This window comes from Siniperca chuatsi, linkage group LG22 (assembly GCF_020085105.1).
Source record: "Siniperca chuatsi isolate FFG_IHB_CAS linkage group LG22, ASM2008510v1, whole genome shotgun sequence".
NCBI lineage: Eukaryota > Metazoa > Chordata > Actinopteri > Centrarchiformes > Sinipercidae > Siniperca > Siniperca chuatsi.
In genome coordinates this window covers 20,721,248-20,742,631 of record NC_058063.1, presented here as the reverse complement: position 1 = coordinate 20,742,631, position 21,384 = coordinate 20,721,248, and the positions used below count along the sequence as shown (strand labels likewise).

General features: G+C 42.8%; 3 protein-coding genes and 2 long non-coding RNA genes across 6 annotated transcripts in view; 3 read left to right on the top strand and 2 right to left on the bottom strand.

The window, feature by feature from the left end:
- Positions 1-8,174, top strand: part of LOC122870162 — a 71,162-nt gene extending 62,988 nt beyond the window's left edge. Inside the window, exons 6-7 of one of the 2 annotated variants that reach the window (XM_044184065.1) lie at positions 7,369-7,747; positions 7,861-8,174. In XM_044184065.1, coding sequence (XP_044040000.1) covers positions 7,369-7,622 — 254 coding nt within the window. In that variant the 3' untranslated portion in view covers positions 7,623-7,747; positions 7,861-8,174. The remainder of the gene's footprint in view (positions 1-7,368; positions 7,748-7,860) is intronic. The other variant, XM_044184066.1, reaches the window with a different exon arrangement.
- The window catches only part of LOC122870258 (low affinity immunoglobulin gamma Fc region receptor III-like), a 1,099,642-nt gene that overhangs the window by 995,994 nt on the left and 82,264 nt on the right, over positions 1-21,384 (bottom strand). The window lies entirely within an intron of this gene.
- LOC122870150 overlaps positions 1-21,384 on the bottom strand; it is a 126,466-nt gene that overhangs the window by 31,073 nt on the left and 74,009 nt on the right. The window lies entirely within an intron of this gene.
- On the top strand, positions 4,831-7,363 carry LOC122870335. Its single transcript, XR_006376542.1, has 4 exons — positions 4,831-5,143; positions 6,378-6,516; positions 6,781-7,140; positions 7,348-7,363. It is a non-coding gene; the product is annotated as an uncharacterized LOC122870335 (long non-coding RNA).
- LOC122870336 lies at positions 13,310-20,041 on the top strand. The gene is made up of 2 exons (XR_006376543.1): positions 13,310-13,374; positions 19,770-20,041. It is a non-coding gene; the product is annotated as an uncharacterized LOC122870336 (long non-coding RNA).

Sequence of the window (21,384 nt, the reverse complement as noted above, 5' to 3'; positions counted from 1 at the left end):
TGAACAAAGTTCTCAGTTGCCTGACGTCATTTAGCTGATTGTGCAGTCAGTTGTCAACACCTTAAACCATTTCACACGGTAAAACACAGTTTGCAGATCTCACTTAGACTTTTCAGCAAAACTCTAAACCCATTCTGCGCTCTAATGCACGTGTCGTCCATACTGGTGAACACAAGTGGCAACAATCAAATACAAATAGAGAACACATGTCATTGATTGAACACAACCACTCAAAACTGATGGAACCTGTTTGAATGATGTGACACAACCAATATCAGCCTAACTGCTTTGATTTCTGCCCCTTTAGTATCGTATACTGTAGTACAGCGCATTGTAGGCTGTATCCTGTACAATGAACGCAATTGTATGGCCCTGAACATTGTGCTTTCCATTTGTTAACAGCACTGACTGCTCAGTAGATTTTGACTGGTTGCAGGTTCATATCAACAAAGAAGAAGATTTAAAGTACCACAGAGACAGAGGACCAGTTTGTGAGACGCAGGGTACAGGACTGTAAAACAGGGGTACACGGAGGAGGAAGAACAAAAACTTGGTCAGAAAATGGAGCAAGGTTTCAGAAATTGTGTTTTAGCAATTGAGAAAAACTGTAATAGGATCAACAACTGAGGTTTTAACGGGGACAAAAATGTCCTTCAGCCGGGTAGATGTGCTGCATGGTCTTGATTGGTGGATGGAGAACAGGTGAGTCAGATTGGAGGTTCACCAGAGGCCACGCCCCAACAGCACACACATACACAGGAGTGTCTGTTCCTAACAGGGGACAAACAGACAGAGACAAACAGCTGGACCAGGACATCCCCTGACTGTTCTTCTAGTGCCACCATAAACTTGATAGTCATGGTTTTGTATGAAATGTCTCAAAGCAGCGCTGTGCATCAGTACAGCCTCACAGGGGCGTTAGCATGGCTGCAGTCTTGTTACATGCGTGACTACAAATGTCCAGCAGGTTTACAGGAAGTAAAAGTAAAGCAGTACAGTAGTACTGCAGCCAAAACCTAATCTACAGTGGCAGGTGGTCGCTCCTGGCTTGTTGGTTTTGTGTCCCAGCTTCGGGCCGATCACTGGCTGTAAAGAGAAAAAACACATGTGTGTCTGTTATTCATGTGATGAGAAAACATGTAACAACAAAGTAACCAGCAGATGAAGGAGTTTTCATATTTACAGCATTGTCTGTTACAGTTCTAAGATGCTTTTTGAAGGAGTTTTCATTAGTTTACAAATGGCAGAATAGAAAGTGCAGAATGTGGGAGTTTGTGATTTGAAGCCACTGTGTGTAGGAGCTTTGTGTGATTGTAGCGTTTCTTAAATTAGTTTGATGACATAAGCTTTTGCTGGCTTTTACCAGCAGATGGTGTTGAAGTGAAGGTTTTGTCAAAACCTGCATACAGTTCTTCAGGCCACAATACTTTTCTACTGATTGTGTTTCTGGAGTCATTTCACCAGTTAAAGGAACAGTTTGACAGTTTGGGAAATACACTTCTTTGCTTTCTGGTGGAGAGTTAGATGAGAACATTGATGGGACTCTAATATCTGTACAGAAATATGAGGCTACCACCAGCAGCCAGTTAGCTTAGCTTAGCATAAAGACTGGAAACAGGGGAAACAGCTAGCCTGGTTCTGTTCAGAGGTAACAGATCCACCTACCAGCACCTCTAAAGCTCAATAACTAACATGTTAGATCTTATTTGTTCAATCAACTTGTTTTTCTGAGTCATCAGCTACACTTACAATGGTGTGAAAAAGTGTTTGCCCCCTTCCTGATTTCTTATTTTTTTTGCATGTTTGTCACACTAAAATGTTTCAGATCATCAAACTAATTTAAATATTAGTCAAAGATAACACAAGTAAACACAAAATGCAGTTTTTAAATGAAGGTTGTTATTATTAAGGAAAAACAAAATCCAAACCTACATGGCCCTGTGTGAAATAGTGATTGCCCCCTAAACCTAATAACTGGTTGGGCCACCCTTAGCTGCAACAACTGCAATCAAGCGTTTGCGATAATAACTTGCAATGAGTCTTTTACAGCGCTGTGGAGGAATTTTGGCCCACTCATCTTTGCAGAATTGTTGTAATTCAGCCACATTTGGAGGGTTTTCGAGCATGAACTGCCTTTTTTAGGTCAAGCATCTCAATAGGATTCAGGTCAGGACTTTGACTAGGCCACTCCAAAGTCTTCATTTTGTTCTTCTTCAGCCATTCAGAGGTGGACTTGCTGGTGTGTTTTGGATCATTGTCCTGCTGCAGAACCCAAGTTCCCTTCAGCTTGAGGTCACGAACAGATGGCCGGACATTCACCTTCAGGAGTTTTTGGTAGACAGCAGAATTCATGGTTCCATTTATCACAGCGAGTCTTCCAGGTCCTGAAGCAGCAAAACAGCCCCAGACCATCACACTACCACCACCATATTTTACTATTGGTATGATGTTCTCAGCAGAATTCATGGTTCATGGTTACATTTACCACTGTTCCATGTTTTCGCCATTTGTGGATAATGGCTCTCATTGTGGTTCGCTGGAGTCCCAAAACTTTAGAAATAGCTTTATAAACTTTTCCAGACTGATAAATCTCAATGACTTTCTTTCTCATTTGTTCCTGAATTTCTTTGGATCTCGGCATGATGTATAGCTTTTGAAGATCTTTTGGTCTACTTCACTTTGTCAGGCAGGTCCTATGTAAGTGATTTCTTGATTGAGAACAGGTGTGGCAGTAATCAGGCCTGGGTGTGGCTAGAGAAATTGAACTCAGGTGTGATAAACCACAGTTATGTTTTAACAGGTGGCACTGCAGTACTACTGTACTGCTTTACTTTTTACTTCCTGTAAACCTGCTGGACATTTGTAGTCACGCATGTAACAAGACTGCAGCCATGCTAACGCCCCTGTGAGGCTGTACTGATGCACAGCGCTGCTTTGAGACATTTCACATAAAACCATGACTGTCAAGTTTATGGTGGCACTAGAAGAACAGTCAGGGGGTGTCCTGGTCCAGCTGCTGGTCTCTGTCTGTTTGTCCCCTGTTGGGAACAGACACTCCTGTGTATGTTTGTGTCTGTGTATGTGTGTGCTGTTGGGGCGTGGCCTCCGGTGAACCTCCACTCAGAATCTGACTCACCTGTTCTCCATCCACCAATCAAGACCATGCAGTCCATTTACCCAGCTAAAGGACATTTTTGTCCCCATTGAAACCTACATTTTTGATCACATGGACATTAAAAATAAAATAATTCTCCTGGCTTCATAATTGTAGTCTTTACTATTTTCCACCAGGTGGCGCCATTTCCCATGTTTGGCCTATGGGGACATGCGTGCTCTTTCCTGGTTTCCTGTCGGGGCACTGATCCTGTAAATGGAACCACTACAGCAAATGTTTGAGGAAAACCAAAGCAAACTCCGGCTTGGTTTTTGAGACCCTCGGAGAGTTTATACAGGCGCTGCCGCAGCCCAAACTATAAATAAATGTCGCTTGGGGGGAACTAGTCATTTGATATCCGACAAGATGGAGAAACAGCGTTTCACTTTGCAAGAAGCTGTGGATGTCCGCGTGCGCTCTGACAGCGAGCAGGAGCAATAATCCCAACCTGAGGATGAGGACACAGGCTCAGATGATGTGGAATAAAACTAACCGGGCTCTTCCTCTGATTCACCGGGTGTCTCCTCTGAGAGTGGGCCGGAGCCAGCGGTGTGATCCCCGGAACCACCCGCAACGCCACCGCCCGGATCAGCACCCTGAGGTCCAGCTTTTATCTTTCCGTGACAGATGAAATCATCCAGGACGTGGTCAAGGAGCAGGAGTCGGAATCGAGTAGCGGGTAACGACAAACAGCTGCGTCGTGAATGTAATAATCATGAACTTTGGGAGTGAGGACGAAGGATGGGACCGTGGAGGTACGGAGCGGCAGGAAGCGGCGTTCAGAAGGAAGACAAATGGAAACAGTGGTCATTAGAGCACTTCAGAGTCTGAAAACCAAAACAAGGACCGGGAAGTCATAATTGAGTTTGTTGAGCATTTCCATCTGCTTTCGGTGGCTAAAGCTCTGGAAAAGGATGCAGGCAAAGGGAAGTTTGCAGAGGACCTGAATAATGAGCGTATACCTGCACATGCAGTGAGTCCAGAACAACAACACGCTGTGCTGAACATGAATACACTGGATGGTACAAAGTAAAAACCCGTGAACCTGGCTCAGCTGCTGGATACAGGGGACTCACATCTGGAGCACCGCTGTCTGTCTCAATGGAGGACATCAAAACAGAGCTGAAGTGCTTGATGCTGAACGTATCAGTCCTAAAAGAAATGGAGAAAGAGCAGAAACGCTGTCAGTAACCATCGGCTTTGAAAACAGCCTCCCAAGAAAAGTTATGCTAGGCTTCTTCAGCTTCATTCCTCCGGCATTAAGATGCTTTGCATGTCAAAGAACGGCTCATACTGCCAGCCAGTGCAGGAAAAGACAGATGTGCAAGATGGGGAGGGACTCGTGCATTTGGAAAGTGGGGAAGATGTGCCGGTTCAATGTTGCAGTTGCAGTTGCAGTTGTTGCTATGGTTACCTGCTGGTATGTTTGATGTGCTCTGATGGACAGTTTTATTACCTGCCAGCCAATAGGAAACTGGTATTTCTGTGTCCGTGGGATTTCTGTGTCTCTCCCCAGTTCTTCACACATGACCTGAAGGACTGCAGTAACTGTGTTACTTTGTTCAGGTGGAAGTGAAGGTGAAGCAGCATTTGGGCGTTAGAGGTAAAAAAAACAAACAAAAACGGGTAAACCACCTTCCCTGAGCTGATGTCACAGTTAGTCACATCTCTCTTCTTGTCCTTGTGTGTGTGTGTGTGTGTGTGTGTGTGTGTGCCACCATGTGTTCATCCCTGCTTTACTAACTACACCTGCTCCGCCCCTCTGGAAGAGTGCTCAGTGTGCAAATCCACACTGGTAAAACCTACCACCCGGCTCTCCACCTCGCTGTTCTACTTTTGGGTCCTTACATCGTAACTCTTAACAGCTGAAGTAAAGATGTAAACTACCTCTTCATCACGGGAAACCTTTAGTGTTGTGTAGAGAAGCAGTCCGTCTGTTGAACTGATAATGAAGTTCAGACATAAAGCTGCTCGCTCGCCTTCAAACACGTAAGTAACTAAAACTTCTGTATGATTTACTGTTTGTGTTGTTTTGTGTTCAGCTGAGCTGCATTTACTGTTTGTTCACACGTGACTGACGAACAGATTAATTTGAAATCGATGCAGATTGAAAATCGATTCAAACCGGCCCAAAGTTTTTATGTTCGGTTCTTTATTGAGTTACTTGGATCTGGACCTGGAAAACCTGCTCCAGGATTGAAACTGCAGAGTTCAGAAGTTTTGTGTCTCCTCACAAGAATCTAAATGTGTATCTGGAATATTTGGATGAATTTCTTCAGCTTCTCTGGGCCATAAAAATGTCCCCAACCACAGGACATTTAGCAGCATGATCGTCTGTCAGTAAGTCTCATAAAATCATCTTTACAATGAAACATAAAGAAACTTCCTGTTAGAGGAAAGCCGAGCATTTCCATCCTGCGGCCGCTGCAGAGAAGCTGCTTCTGAAAACATATTTTATGTAGCCGAAGACACAAAGGTAAAACTGTGAAACACAGTGAGATGGATTGTTGTGCTGGTTTCTTTTCATAATCTGATTAGATATCGTGCGGGGAATCAAGACTCTTGACAACTAGGCGTGTCCAGCCCTGTCCCTATCACGTGACCGTTCCGCCTTCATGAGTTAGGAGCTCAGGAAGTATGAAACTAAATGGCAAGTCTGAAATTATATCAGACAATACTTGATCAAATAAGTTAGTATTTTGTAATATACATGCATCATTCTTCCTTCCTAATAAACAAAGACCCCCAGTACGCAGCCAACTTTAAACATTTCTTCTATTGGGGGGAAATGCTCCCCCAGCAAGAAACCCTGCACATAACTGCAGCAGTGACTGCAGAAGCCAGGATGGGAGTTCTTCGAGTAGATTCCTGCAGCCGCACTCGTCTTCCTCCTCGTCTGGCCTCATCAGAGGACCCCATACTTCTGGCCACTTAGTGGATTTATTCCAGCCTGTGTGAAGCTGAATGCTCTTTGTTTTCATTTGGATGGTGGAGAGTTGAAGCACTGGCGCCATCTTGTGACAGAAACACATGACTGCAGCTTAGCATTAGCAGCTACCAGTCAGGAAGTGCTCTGGTCAGCTGTGTGTGATGAGCAGGAGAATAAATACAAAGGAGTGTTGTAATGACTGCAGACAGACTGTAGATGTTTCCTCTCAGACATGTGACGACTGAACTTTGACCTCGTGTGTTTCTGACTCTTCACCTCTGTCTCCTCTCACAGGGAGAAGATGACCTGCAGCATCCTGCTGCTCATCACCCTGACCTCCTGCGTCTGTGGTTCATTTCCACCTGCAGGTTATTATCCAGAAAGAGAAGAGACTAAATACTCTTTCAGCCTTCAGACCTCCATCTTTAAATCTGTCAGTGAAAACATCTGCAGGACTCTTTATAAAAAGTAGACAGTCCTTATTGAAATCAGGAAGATCCTTTATCTTCAAGTATTGCTTGAGTTGTATTTATTGTTGGTATCATGCAGCTTTTTTACTGAAGTATCTCTGAACTTTTTGTTTACCAGCCTCCCAGCTTTGATATGAATACATCAACATCTCTAGATGGAGTTTAAAGGCTCACATGTTAAAGTTGTCTCTTTGTCTGGTCCTCACGTTCCCTCTCTGTCTCCTCAGCAGGAGCATTTGTAGTGAATGTGACACAGAGCTCCTATCAGGCAGAGGAGAACGAGGACATCACACTGGAATGGACGTTCACAACCAAACCTGACAGTTCAAACTCCCTTAATATCTTATGTGAACTGATTACTGATCACAAGGTCTCAGTCCTGTATCATCTGCATGAAGGTGTTGAGGTCCCAGAGTCTCAGGATGGACAGTTTGCAGGACGAGTCCAGTGTGACAGAGACGTCCTCAGAGAAGGACGACTCAGACTTCATGTGTCCAGACTCAGGACTGAGGACTCGGGCCTGTACCTGTGTGACGTGAGCACAACTTATGGTGGCAGCTTTGGTAAAAGCAGACTCACTGTCACTGGTAAGTTGATTCAGTAGAACTTTCTCTTCAGTTCAGCAGCTTTTTTGGATAAATAAGAACCTGAGAGGAAAAGTATTTTGGACTACCACAATCCACAATCTGTACACTTCCTTCTCGCAGTATCTGGGAAATATGTTACATCTTCATCTGTTGTAGATATTTATTTTTTTTTTATATTGAAATGTTTTTTCTTCACATGAATGGCAGATGTGTTTGGTCTCTTTACAGCAGCGAGGGATCGGCCCGAACCTGAGAGACCAAACACAGAAAGTCGGGGAAGGATCGGCCTCTACTGTGCACTTGGACTGTCAGCAGCAGCAGCTGTGCTGGGTGTTTGTTACTGTTTATTCAGCCACTCTCAGCCTGGTGAACAAAGTCCACCCAGTCAGTCTCAGCTTGGTGAACAGAAGATTGCTGCTCAGTCCAGTGATGGATGTGAGCAAAGTTGCAGATCAGCAGATGGATCAGAGGAAACAGTTTGATCAACAATGTAAACGAGACAAGACTGTTAAAACCAACTTTATACCACGGACACAGAAAATACCAGTTTCCCATTGGCTGGCAGGTAATAAAACTGTCCATCAGAGCACATCATACATACCAGCAGGTAACCATAGCAACAACTTTGATGCTTCACATACATCACGTGAGTAAAATGACAACAAACAAAGTGTAAAAGCTGCTAATGATGAAAACACACGCTGCCTTTATATTCTTCAGGAAGTGGCCGTGGTATAAGAGTCATAGTACACAGCTGATATACAAAATAATGGACCTGATGGAGGAAACGCTGTTCTTCACCTTTACGCTGTCCAGTGTTTTGATTGGACGCCTCATCACACTCTGTCACTTATCAGACAGACCTGAAATCTAATGCTGAGAAGCATGTCCACCTCGTATTCCATGTATATGCAATGTGTTTTTACCTTTTGTATTTACAGTTCTGTAACTGCAGCTGTGAGTTTTGACTTCATTTCCAGACTTTTTTAACTTCTCCACATGGAGCTTTAACACAAAGAGCTGAAACCTTTTTATTTTTTTAATTGAAATGCACTTTAAACTGAAATGTACTGTTTTATTTTTGTTTGTTACAGCTGCCTCTCGTTCTCTTTCAAAACCTTCTACCTCTTAAAGGAAGTTTTTCCTTGCCACTGTGTATGTATGTATGTATGTATGTATGTATGTATGTGTGTGTGTGTGTGTGTGTGTGTGTGTGTGTGTGTATCTTCATTGATCCCCGAGGGGAAACTCTGGTTACAACAGCTCAGTATCACGTCACTGCACACAGGAATAGAAGTACTAAGCAAAAAAATATAATACAGGTCAGATAAATTAAGTACCAAGTGGGTATGAGTATGTACGGTATAATAATACAATATGTACAACTTACTCAACATGCCATGCACTTACAGGACACATTATTATGGTTAACATGTTCTTTACACTTGTCTTGATTACTGTAACTGTTTTCATGCCTTCCTAAGAGCCTTTTTTAAATGTTTCTACTTTTGCACACAGAGTTTATTGAATATTTGGAGTCATATTTGGATTGGAATAAATAAAATGTTTTATTTGTATGAATCTTGAACAATTGTCACTGGTTATTAAGGTAATTTGAATTGACTTTTAAAGCATTATATTCTTGTCTGTCCCCTTTAAATTTCCTTCATAGTTTATATACATTTTGAAACACTGATGTGCTTGTTCCAACATTTTAAAGCTGCTGATGCAGTGAAATACTGTATGTTGAAAAGATGCCATGTTTTTATGGCTGCGCTTACATCAAATGGAAATCTTCTGTCTCGTGCACCATTTTATAAGATTTTAGTTTAGAAGACAGAGAATGATGAGAAGGTAATCAGATGTGACGACACTCAGTTAGTGTTCTCAGTCCACTGGGAGATTTCTGAATGTAGAAGACCTGAGTGTATTATGAAGCTGATTTTATTTTATTTCACTTGGACCAGTATAAACTCCACCAGGTGGCCAGACAGCATGCTGGACAGAGCAGACCGGCTGCAGATAAATCTTACAACTGACTGACCCAAAAGAGTGTCGATGCAGTTTTCAGGAACCTGAGAAAACAAAGCCTCAGTGAAGTGAGATGTAAAGGGGGTATTAAACAAGCAAATATGAAAGTGTTTAAAGAAAATGTGAAGTGGGAGTGTTTCTTTACTGCAGTTATGGGTAAGTCACTTTATAATGATTCACCACAACATTTAACAGCATTTATGTGGTGGTCAGTGACAGCCAAAATCTCCCTTCTGGATTCATTTTAATAATAATAATAATAATAATAATAAAGAGGTATATTTGTGTAGCACTTTTTAAACAACAGGGCTGGGCATAAAACAGAAACAGATCACAGAAAATGGCTGCGATCAACTGTAGTATGCGCACTCAAGAATGATAAAACGTCTGAAAGGATAAAAGAGGAAAAATAGAAGAACAGGACAAAACAAAACAGGTTAAAATGACAGATCAGCCATTGTGACACAGTAAGGTATTACACAGTGTACAAGAGCTGCAGCTGCAAATGAAAACTGGATATTTTGAGCAGAATAAAAACTCCAGATGAACATATGTTACCTGGCTAAATGGCTGGAAGAGAAGGCAAACTTCTAAGACACTGGAAAAACACTTTGTAGGCATTATGACGTTTTACTGTCACTCTCAGCACTGAATCTCACGGTCCAAAGCGTTGCCTAAATAAAGCAAAATGACAGCAGTGAAATGTATTTTTTATTTAGTTCTCTTGCATTCTGTTTTTTTACAAAATATCTAATCATTAAAAAATTGTAAGTATAAACAAATACTGCAAATACTGCAAATGAAAACCCACGGGCTTAAAGCATTTCAGCTTCTAGTATTATACTGAGACATTCTGATTTAAAATGTATATGTTTTACAGAATTGAAAGAATCACTGAAAACAAACTTGCTCACCCATGTTTTATAATGTAGAAAACATATTTACAGCAACTCTTACTCTCTAGTTGTGCAGTTAAAACTTTATTTTGTCAGGGTCGCACTACAGAAACACAGAAGACAGATTTTTAATAGCTTGCTAGCAACATTTTTTTGTAGTTTGAGAAACAGTGCTTAAGGCTGATGAAGGAGCACCATGGAGATGGATCAGAGGAAACAGTTTGATCAAATCAGAATCAGAAATACTTTATTGATCCCCGAAGGGAAACTCTTTGTTACAGCAGCTCGCCTTTTGTTACAGCAGCTAAAATTTATAATACAATACACTACACAGGAGAAAGTACAGGTCAGAAAAAAATAAAATAAAGAAGGTATAAAATACCAAGTGAAGGGTTTACCGGTATAATAATGCAATGTAATAATATAAGTAATAAGTCGTATTGCAACAGCAGTAATGGAGGTATGAATAATAAATAGGAAAAAGCTAAATATTGCACATGAGTATTACACGGATATTGCACAATTATTCAAGTATTGCAGAGATGTAATGATCAATGTCCAGTTTAGTGACTTCGGGTCATACAGACTGACACTTAGAGGGAGGAGTTAAAGAGTTTGATGGCCACAGGCAGGAAGGACTTCCTGTGGCGCTCTGTGGTGCTTTTTGGGGGGACGAGTCTTCCGCTGAAGGTGCTCCTTTGCTTCACCAGCACGTCATGGAGCGGGTGGGAGACACTGTCCAAGATGGCGTGTAGTTTGGCCAGCATCCTCCTCTCTGACACCACCGCCAGAGAGTCCAGCTCCACCCCCACAATGTCACTGGCCTTACGGATCAGTTTGTTGCGTCTGTTTGCGTCCGCTGCCCTCAGCCTGCTGCCCCAGCATGCAACAGCATACAGGACAGCACTGGCCACCACAGACTCATAGAACATCTTCAGCATTGTCCGGCAGATGTTGAAGGACCTCAGCCTCCTCAGAAAATAGAGGCGGCTCTGGCCCTTCCTGTAAACAGCCTGAGTGTTCTTAGCCCAGTCCAGTTTATTGTCTAAGTGTACTGCCAGATACTTGTAGTCCTCTACAATGTCCACACTGACCCCCTGGATGGAAACCGGGGTCACTGGTGCCTTGGCCCTCCGTAGATCCACAACCAGCTCCTTAGACTTTGTCGCATTGAGCTGCAGATGGTTCTGCTCACACCATGCGACAAAGTTCCCCACCACAGCCCTGTACTCAGTCTCATCACCACCGCTGATACTTCCCACCACAGCAGAGTCATCAGAAAACTTCTGAAGGTGGCAGGACTCTGTGTGGTAGCTGAAGTCCGTGGTGTAGATGGTGAAGAGGAAGTGAGAGAGGACAGTCCCCTGAGGGGCCCCAGTGTTGCTGACCATGCTGTCCGACACACAGTGCTGCAGGCGCACATGCTGTGGTCAGGTAGTCCACAATCCAGGACACAAGGGGGGCATCCACCTGCATCGCTGCCAGCTTCTCCCCCAGCAGGGCTGGCCGGATGGTGTTGAAAGCACTGGAGAAGTCAAAAAACATGATCCTCACCGTGCTTGCCGGCCTGTCCAGGCGGGTGTGGATGCGGTTAAGCAGGAAGATGATGGCGTCCTCAACTCCCAGTCGGGGCTGGTAGGCGAACTGAAGGGGGTCCAGGAGGGGTCTGACCATGGGCTGCAGCTGTTCCAGCACTAGTCCAGGGTCTTCATTATGTGGGAGGTCAGTGCCACCGGTCTGTAGTCCTTGGAGATTGTGGCACTCCACTGCACCTGAAGCGGAGACAGTAGGACCGAGAAGCTGTGTGCAGTGACACACACGTGAAATGTTTCAGCTTTCTTAAACTTCTGCTGCCCCCTGCTGCTCTGAAGAGAAATCCACCAGATGGGAGTCTGAAGACAGAACTGGTTCTTCTGTTAGAGCATCACGTTTCCAAGTGATGGATAGAAATCCAAAAACACTCCAGCTGAGTTTTGTGGTGGTTTTCTGCCTCATGGTTACCTGATTCAATGGTCCCGCTGCTGTTAGTTCCTGCTGTAACAGACAGAACAGGCCAAGCTGATAGCAGTGCTCACTCTAAAGCTGGTGAGGATGTTATCTTGGTTCATGTTAAACTGGATGACTTGTGCAGGCACTGGTTGTATTTCTGGTCATCTCTTGTTATTATGTGCTGACTTAAACATCAGATGTACTGTAACTCCACGAAGAGTACTGTAATGCCAATTACTGTTGATGCAGAGTATAGATTATTGCTCTATTATGAGTTCTACTAAAGTGAAGATGCTGTTAAAGTATCAGCAGGTCTGATAACTTGGTGTCGTTATTGTACAGATCATTTAATGTACATTCAGGGCTTGCTGGATGGTGGAAGAAGGACTTTTACTTAAGTAAAAAACGTAACACCACAGTGCAGAAATACAAGTAAAAGTACAAAGTATTAGCAACAAAATATACTTAAAGTACAAAAAGTAAAAGTACTGATTATGCAGAATGGCCCATTTCAGAATAATGTGTGTTATGTTATTGAATTATAATTATTGATGCATTAATGTGTTCATCACTTTAATGGTACAGCTGGTAAAGGTGGAGCTTATTTTTTACTATACATACTGAGCGTGAATTTCACCAAGGGAGTAGAAGTATAAAGTAGCATAAAATGAAATTGGACTGAAGTACAGAACTTGAAGAAATGCACTGAGTTACTTTCCACCGCTGGTTGTATGTTACAGTCAGCTGCTAAACTATTGTGTAGCTTTAAAAACAAAAACATCATCAGCATGTCTGTAAATATCTACATATGTATACATATATATCTGTAAATATAGACTTTTATACTGTGTTTTATCATCACTGGATCACATGTTAATCTATCCAGTTTTATGCACTTCATCTTATGAGCCTTATTTGTATTGACAAGTGTTTAAGATTTGTATTTGCTAAAGTTAAAAAAGTAAATTATTCATTTTCTAATTAATCTTTTAGGAATAAAAATAAATAATTAAAAACTTTGCTGTTTCCATTTTTGCCAGAATATTCCTTTTTTTATTTTTCATTTTATATTTTCAAGAAACAGATGCATGAAAAATACACAAATACATCTCTTGGCTGTGTCTTTCCATATTCTAGTCATTAATGTGGAAGAAACATTACACATCACAAAAAAATTATCCCAGATTAGCATATTTACATATTATACAAGGAAGAAACTGTGCAGATTTCAGGTCTGTCTGATAAGTGACAGAGTGATGAGGCGTCCAATCAAAACACTGGACAGCGTAAAGGTGAAGAACAGCGTTTCCTCCATCAGGTCCATTATTTTGCACATTTACACTTTGTTGTCATTTTACTCATGTAATGTGTGTGAAGCATCAAAGTTGTTGCTATGGTTACCTGCTGTATGTTTGATGTGCTCTGATGGACAGTTTTATTAGACAGTCTTGTCTCGTTTACATTGTTGATCAAACTTTTACTCTGATCCATCTGCTGATCTGCAACTTTTTTCCACAAGGCTGAGAGTGACTGAATAAACAGTAACAAACACCCAGCACAGCTGCTGCTGCTGTCAGTCCACAGTAGAGGCCGATCATTCCCCGACTTTCTGTGTTTGGTCTCTCAGGTTCGGGCCGATCCCTCGCTGCTGTAAAGAGACCAAACACATCTGCCATTCATGTGAAGAAAAAACATTTCAATAAAAAAGGAAACAAAATATCTATAACAGATGAAGATGTAACATATTTCCCAGATACTGCGAGAAGGAAGTGTAAAGATTGTGGATTGTGGTAGTCCAAAATACTTTTCCTCTCAGGTTCTTATTTATTCAAAAAAGCTGCTGAACTGAAGAGAAAGTTCTGCTGAATCAACTTACCAGTGACATTGAGTCTGCTTTTACCAGAGCTGCCACCATAAGTTGTGCTCACTTCACACAGGTACAGGCCCGAGTCCTCAGTCCTGAGTCTGGACACATGAAGTCTGAGTCGTCCTTCTCTGAGGACGTCTCTGTCACACTGGACTCGTCCCGCAAACTGTCCATCCTGAGACTCTGGGACCTCAACACCTTCATGCAGACGATACAGGACTGAGACGTTGTGATCAGTAGTCAGTTCACAGTAGATATTAAGGGAGTTTGAACTGTCAGGTTTGGTTGTGAACGTCCATTCCAGTGTGATGTCCTCGTTCTCCTCTGCCTGATAGGAGCTCTGTGTCACATTCACTACAAATGCTCCTGCTGAGGAGACAGAGAGGGAAAGTGAGGACCAGACAAAGGGACAACTTTAACATGTGAGCCTTTAAACTCCATCTAGAGATGTTTTGTGGAGAGTTTAGTGATCTCATCAAGATAAACTGGGTCAAATGCAGACAGGGACTGAATTCTTAGCTCCACTGATTCATTGAAGTTAGAAACAAAGCTACAGCTTTAAAGATACAACAGTGTAAAAAACGTGCATGATACCAACAATAAATACAACTCAAGCAATACTTGAAGATAAAGGATCTTCCTGATTTTAATAAGCACTGTCTACTTTCTATAAAGAGTCCTGCAGATGTTTTCACTGACAGATTTAAAGATGGAGGTCTGAAGGCTGAAAGAGTATTTAGTCTTTTCTCTTTCTGGATAATAACCTGCAGGTGGAAACGAACCACAGACGCAGGAGGTCAGGGTGATGAGCAGCAGGATGCTGCAGGTCATCTTCTCCTGTGAGAGGAGACAGAGGTGAAGAGTCAGAAACACACGAGGTCAAAGTTCAGTCGTCACATGTCTGAGAGGAAACATCTACAGTCTGTCTGCAGTCATTACAACACTCCTTTGTATTTATTCTCCTGCTCATCACACACAGCTGACCAGAGCACTTCCTGACTGGTAGCTGCTAATGCTAAGCTGCAGTCATGTGTTTCTGTCACAAGATGGCGCCAGTGCTTCAACTCTCCACCATCCAAATGAAAACAAAGAGCATTCAGCTTCACACAGGCTGGAATAAATCCACTAAGTGGCCAGAAGTATGGGGGTCCTCTGATGAGGCCAGACGAGGAGGAAGACGAGTGCGGCTGCAGGGAATCTACTCGAAGAACTCCCATCCTGGCTTCTGCAGTCACTGCTGCAGTTATGTGCAGGGTTTCTTGTTGGGGAGCATTTCCCCAATAGAAGAAATGTTTAAAGTTGGCTGCGCACTGGGGTCTCTGTTTATTTGGAAGGAAGAATGATGCATGTATATTACAAAATACTAATTTATTTGATCAAGTTTTGTCTGATATAATTTCAGACTTGCCATTTAGTTTCATACTTCCTGAGCTCCTAACTCATGAAGGCGAACGGTCACGTGATATGGACAGGGCTGGACACTTAAACTTGCCCCGAGACTTTGTCAAGTTTCGCAGCAGCCTGCAAATTCAAACTGCATGGTGAATTTCTACAATCGCAGGTCAGGGAGGTCTGGAGCGGCATGAAGAGCATCACTGGCTTCAGACTGACTGGCAGCAGAGGAGCTGAAGGCAGCTTGGACAGGGCCAACAAACTGAATCTGTTCTTTAACAGACTCGACACACCGGCTCCTGCTCATCCCCCCTCTAACTCAGCTGCTGCCGGCCCTCAAGCTCCTCTGAGTCCACCCCCTCCCCTGTGTCGGATACTCATGCAAAGAGCCTTGATATGGACAGGGCTGGTGCAAGCATCACAGCAGCCAGCAAAGTGAAACGGTGAATATTCGAAACATTATTATTAAATGTAGCACTGACAGGCTCCTTTATTCCAGAAGTTGCCTCTTACTCGGCTTTGTGAATTTGGCCCAGGACATAAACACATTGCGATCTCTGCAGCTCAGAGAAACATGCTGCATCGGTAAATCTGGAATATAAGCAGCTCTGAATGTAAAGGAACGAGAATGTAACTGCAAACAAACCTGAATTTAATTCAGTCACCATAGAAACACTCGGTGTGGTCCCCTTATTAACAGCAGCAGACACAAACCGGCTGCACTTCCCTTTCCCCAAGGGACCGAGGAAGCAGTCCTTCCTCCTGCAGAACTGAAGGACCAGACCGCGAGACGGGGACAGCTGGTCTACGCGCTGCAACACAGTGAGTTCATATTTATTTTGTCTGATGCAGAAGTGATGTGTCCCGCGAACGAGCTGGGTCCTTAGAATGATGGCGGTTGTTTCTTCCCCCGCCTTTTGTGGCCAATCCCTCGCTGCTGTAACGATAAATCCCCGCCCCCACCTCGTCACAAAGATTCACGTGACCTGAAGGACTGCAATAACTTTGTTAAAGTGAAAGTGAAGCAGCGGCTGCTGGTGAGCCTCATCTCTCTGTACCAACATGACAGCGGTATCAATCTTCTCATCGAACTCTGCACCAGAAGACAAGTCAGTATTTGATCTGTCAACCAATCACTGTAGACATAGTTTATTCATGAAACATGATGTCATCTATAGCAAGGGGGTCAACCAAGGACAGTGGTAGGCACACAGCAACCTGTGGGCCCAATCCGGCCCTCTGAAAAAATATTTGGCCCCTGATGAAAGCTGACATGTTCCTTTTGACAGTTTGGATGATGCAGCATAAAGCATCAGTACTGTTGCTATGGTTACTTAGCAACAGTAGGAAGTGGAGGTTCACCAGAGGCCACACCCCAACAGCACACACATACACAGGAGTGTCTGTTCCTAACAGGGGACAAACAGACAGAGACAAACAGCTGGACCAGGACACCCCCTGACTGTTCTTCTAGTGCCACCATAAACTTGACAGTCATGGTTTTATGTGAAATGTCTCAAAGCAGCGCTGTGCATCAGTACAGCCTCACAGGGGCGTTAGCATGGCTGCAGTCTTGTTACACGCGTGACTACAAATGTCCAGCAGGTTTACAGGAAGTAAAAAGTAAAGCAGTACAGTAGTACTGCAGCCAAACCTAATCTGCAGTGGCAGGTGGTCGCTCCCTGGCTTGTTGGTTTTGTGTCTCATCTTCGGGCCGATCACTGGCTGTAAAGAGAAAAACACATGTGTGTCTGTTATTCATGTGATGAGAAAACATGTAACAACAAAGTAACCAGCAGATGAAGGAGTTTTCATATTTACAGCATTGTCTGTTACAGTTCTAAGATGCTTTTGAAGGAGTTTTCATTAGTTTAGAAATGGCAGAATAGAAAGTGCAGAATGTGGTGTGATTTGAAGCCACTGTATGTAGGAGCTTTGTGTGATTGTAGCGTTTCTTAAATTAGTTTGATGACATAAGCTTTTGCTGGCTTTTACCAGCAGATGGTGTAGAAGTCAAGTTTTTGTCTCAAAACCTGCATATACAGTGGTGTGCAAAAGTGTTTGCCCTCTTCCTGATTTCTTATTTTTTTGCATGTTTGTCAAACTAAAATGTTTCAGATCATCAAACTAATTTAAATATTAGTCAAAGATAACACAAGTAAACACAAAATGCAGTTTTTAAATGAAGGTTGTTATTAGTAAGGGAAAACAAAATCCACACCTAAATGGCCCTGTGTGAAAAAGTGATTGCCCCCATGTTAAAGCATAACTTAACTGTGGTTTATCACACCTGAGTTCAATTTCTCTAGCCACACCCAGGCCTGATTACTGCCACACCTGTTCTCAATCAAGAAATCACTTAAATAGGACCTGGACCATTTTGGAGTGGCCTAGTCAATATCCTGACCTGAATCCTGCTGAGATGCTGTGGCATGACCTTAAAAAGGCAGATCATTCTTGAAAACCTCCAATGTGGCTGAATTGCAATAATTCTGCAAAGATGAGTGGGCCAAAAATCCTCCAGAGTGCTGTAAAGACTCATTGCAAATGCTTGATTGCAGTTATTGCTGCTAAGGGTGGCCCAATCAGTTATTAGGTTTAGGGGCAATCACTTTTGCACACCACTGTATATCGTTTATAATAGATTATCAGTGTGGAAATAATAGACCACATCTCTGCTGTCTAACAACCCAAGCGCTTCGGTCTGAAACCCAGACAGCCCACGAGTGAAAGCGCCCAATCAGGTTGTGTTGTTGTTTCAGGAAGAACCCTGTCATTCATCTTTCAGGCGGACATCAAGCCGGTATGAGAATACCGCCGCCCTGAAAAATGATCTGAAACATTTAAGTGTGACAAACATGCAAAAAAATAAGAAATCAGGAAGGGGGCAAACACTTTTTCACACCACGATAGCAATAATCTATACTCTTTGCATCAACAGTAATTGGCATTACAGTACTCTTCGTGGAGTTACAGTACATCTGATGTTTAAGTCAGCACATAATAACAAGAGATGACCAAAAATACAACCAGTGCCTGCACAAGTCATCCAGTTTAACATGAACCAAGATAACATCCTCACCAGCTTTAGAGTGAGCACTGCTATCAGCTTGGCCTGTTCTGTCTGTTACGGCAGGAACTAACAGCAGCGGGACCATTGAATCAAGTAACCATGAGGCAGAAATCACCACAAAACTCAGCTGGAGTGTTTTTGGATTTCTATCCATCACTTGGAAACGTGATGCTCTAACAGAAGAACCAGTTCTGTCTTCAGACTTCCATCTCCATCTCCCCACATGTCCTGTTGCTCTCTGCACTGACTGGCAAAAAAATTGTAAATAATATTAGGGCTGATTAAAGAAATCATTCAGGTGACATAGTGGGGCAGTAGCGCTGTTCGCCGCCTTCAAACACTAAGTAACTAAAACTTCTGTATGATTTACTGTTTGTTCACACGTGACTGACAATTATCAATTCTCCGTCGCTGCAGATGAGAAAATGGATAAAAGAGTTTTTCCATTCTTGCTTCCAGTTCAGCAGCAGACCAAGCAGAAGTCCAGTTAATCAGTTGGTGCAGCAGCTAAAAGAATCTGCAGTATTGACTTAAAAAAGGTATGAAATGTATTTTATTCAATCAGAAAAGAACTTGTACTTCTTAATTTCATAAGAACAGTTCAGCTTTCTTATGAATCGATCATAAGTGAAATCACATGAAGCATACATTTACAAACATCACAGATAAAACACAGAGCAGCAGCAGGTCTTTGTGATCATCAGCTCCACTTCGAGCCTGTTGGTCTAAATGAGCCCAGCTGTAACCTGCAGCCAGGTGAGGCTTTCTAAACCAGACGACTGGAGTTCCAGTAAAGAGCTTCCTCTGGTGCTCTTTCTCCTTAATACCTGTGTGAACAACTCAGAGCTGTTCGCTCAAGCATGCATACAATGAAAGAATGACAATCAGTAACACACAGTAAATAACAGCCAGCTGTAACAAACACAAATAAAACCGTACATTTCAGTTTAAAGTGAATATAAAAACAAGAAAAGGTTTCAGCTCTTTGTGTTGAAGCTCCATGTGGAGAAGTTAAAAAAGTCTGGAAATAAAGTCAAAACTCACAGCTGCAGTTTTAGTTTTCATGATGTTAGACAATAAAAATCAGCACAGCAGATCGCTGTGGATCAACTAACACATGCAGAACAAAATGATAAAAGCTTCACTTCCTGTGTGCCACTACAGTTTCATGGCAGTGTAAAAATATTCTATTATGGACAAATTCCTCACACAGAACTGTAAAGACAAAAGGTAAAAACACATTGCATATACATGGTATACGAGGTGGACATGCTTCTCAGCATTAGATTTCAGGTCTGTCTGATAAGTGACAGAGTGTGATGAGGCGCCCAATCAAAACACTGGACAGCGTAAAGGTGAAGAACAGCGCTTCCTCCATCAGGTCCATTATTTTGTATATCAGCTGTGTACTATGACTCTTATACCACGGCCACTTACTGAAGAATATAAAGGCAGCGTGTGTTTTCATCATTAGCAGCTTTTACACTTTGTTTGTTGTCATTTTACTCATGTGATGTGTGTGAAGCATCAAAGTTGTTGCTATGGTTACCTGCTGGTATGTTTGATGTGCTCTGATGGACAGTTTTATTACCTGCCAGCCAATGGGAAACTGGTATTTTCTGTGTCCGTGGTATAAAGTTGAATTCTAACAGTCTTGTCTCAAACTGTTTCCTTACATTGTTGATCAAACTGTTTCCTCTGATCCATCTGCTGATCTGCAACTTTGCTCACACCCATCACTGGAGACTGGAGAGAAATCTTGTTCACCAGGCTGAAAGTGTCTGAATAAACAGTAACAAACACCCAGCACAGCTGCTGCTGCTGTCAGTCCCAGTACACAGTAGAGGACTATCCTTCCTCGACTTTCTGTGTTTGGTCTCTCAGGTTCGGGCCGATCCTCGCTGCTGTAAAGAGACCAAACACATCTGCATTGATGTGAAGAAAAACATTTCAATATAAAAGGAAACAAAATATCTACAACAGATGAAGATGTAACATATTTCCCAGATACTGCGAGAAGGAAGTGTAAAGATTGTGGACTGTGGTAGTCCAAAATACTTTTCCTCTCAGGTTCTTATTTATCCAAAAAGCTGCTGAACTGAAGAGAAAGTTCTGCTGAATAAACTTACCAGTGACAGTGAGTCTGCATTCACCAAAGCTGCCACCATAAGTTGTGCTCACTTCACACAGGTACAGGCCCGAGTCCTCAGTCCTGAAACAGCTGCGTCGTGAATGTAATAATCATGAACTTTGGGAGTGAGGACGAAGGATGGGACCGTGGAGGTACGGAGCGGCAGGAAGCGGCGTTCAGAAGGAAGACAAATGGAAACAGTGGTCATTAGAGCACTTCAGAGTCTGAAAACCAAAACAAGGACCGAAGTCATAATTGAGTTTGTTGAGCATTTCCATCTGCTTTCGCACAAGCCTGAATTAATCAAAGTAGAACAAAAAAACAAACACAAAAAGAAACCCGTGAACCTGGCTCAGCTGCTGGATAGGGACTCACATCTGAGCACCGCTGTCTGTCTCAATGGAGGACATCAAAACAGAGCTGAAGTGCTTGATGCTGAACGTATCAGTCCTAAAAGAAATGGAGAAAGAGCAGAAACGCTGTCAGTAACCATCGGCTTTGAAAACAGCCTCCCAAGAAAAGTTATGCTAGGCTCTTCAGCTTCATTCCTCCGGCATTAAGATGCTTTGCATGTCAAAGAACGGCTCATACTGCCAGCCAGTGCAGGAAAAGACAGATGTGCAAGATGGGGAGGGACCTGCATTTGGAAAGGGGAAGATGTGCCGGTTCAATGTTGCAGTTGCAGCAGTTGTTAATGGTTACCTGCTGGTATGTTTGATGTGCTCTGATGGACAGTTTTATTACCTGCCAGCCAATAGGAAACTGGTATTTCTGTGTCCGTGGGATTTCTGTGTTCTCCCCAGTTCTTCACACATGACCTGAAGGACTGCAGTAACTGTGTTACTTTGTTCAGGTGGAAGTGAAG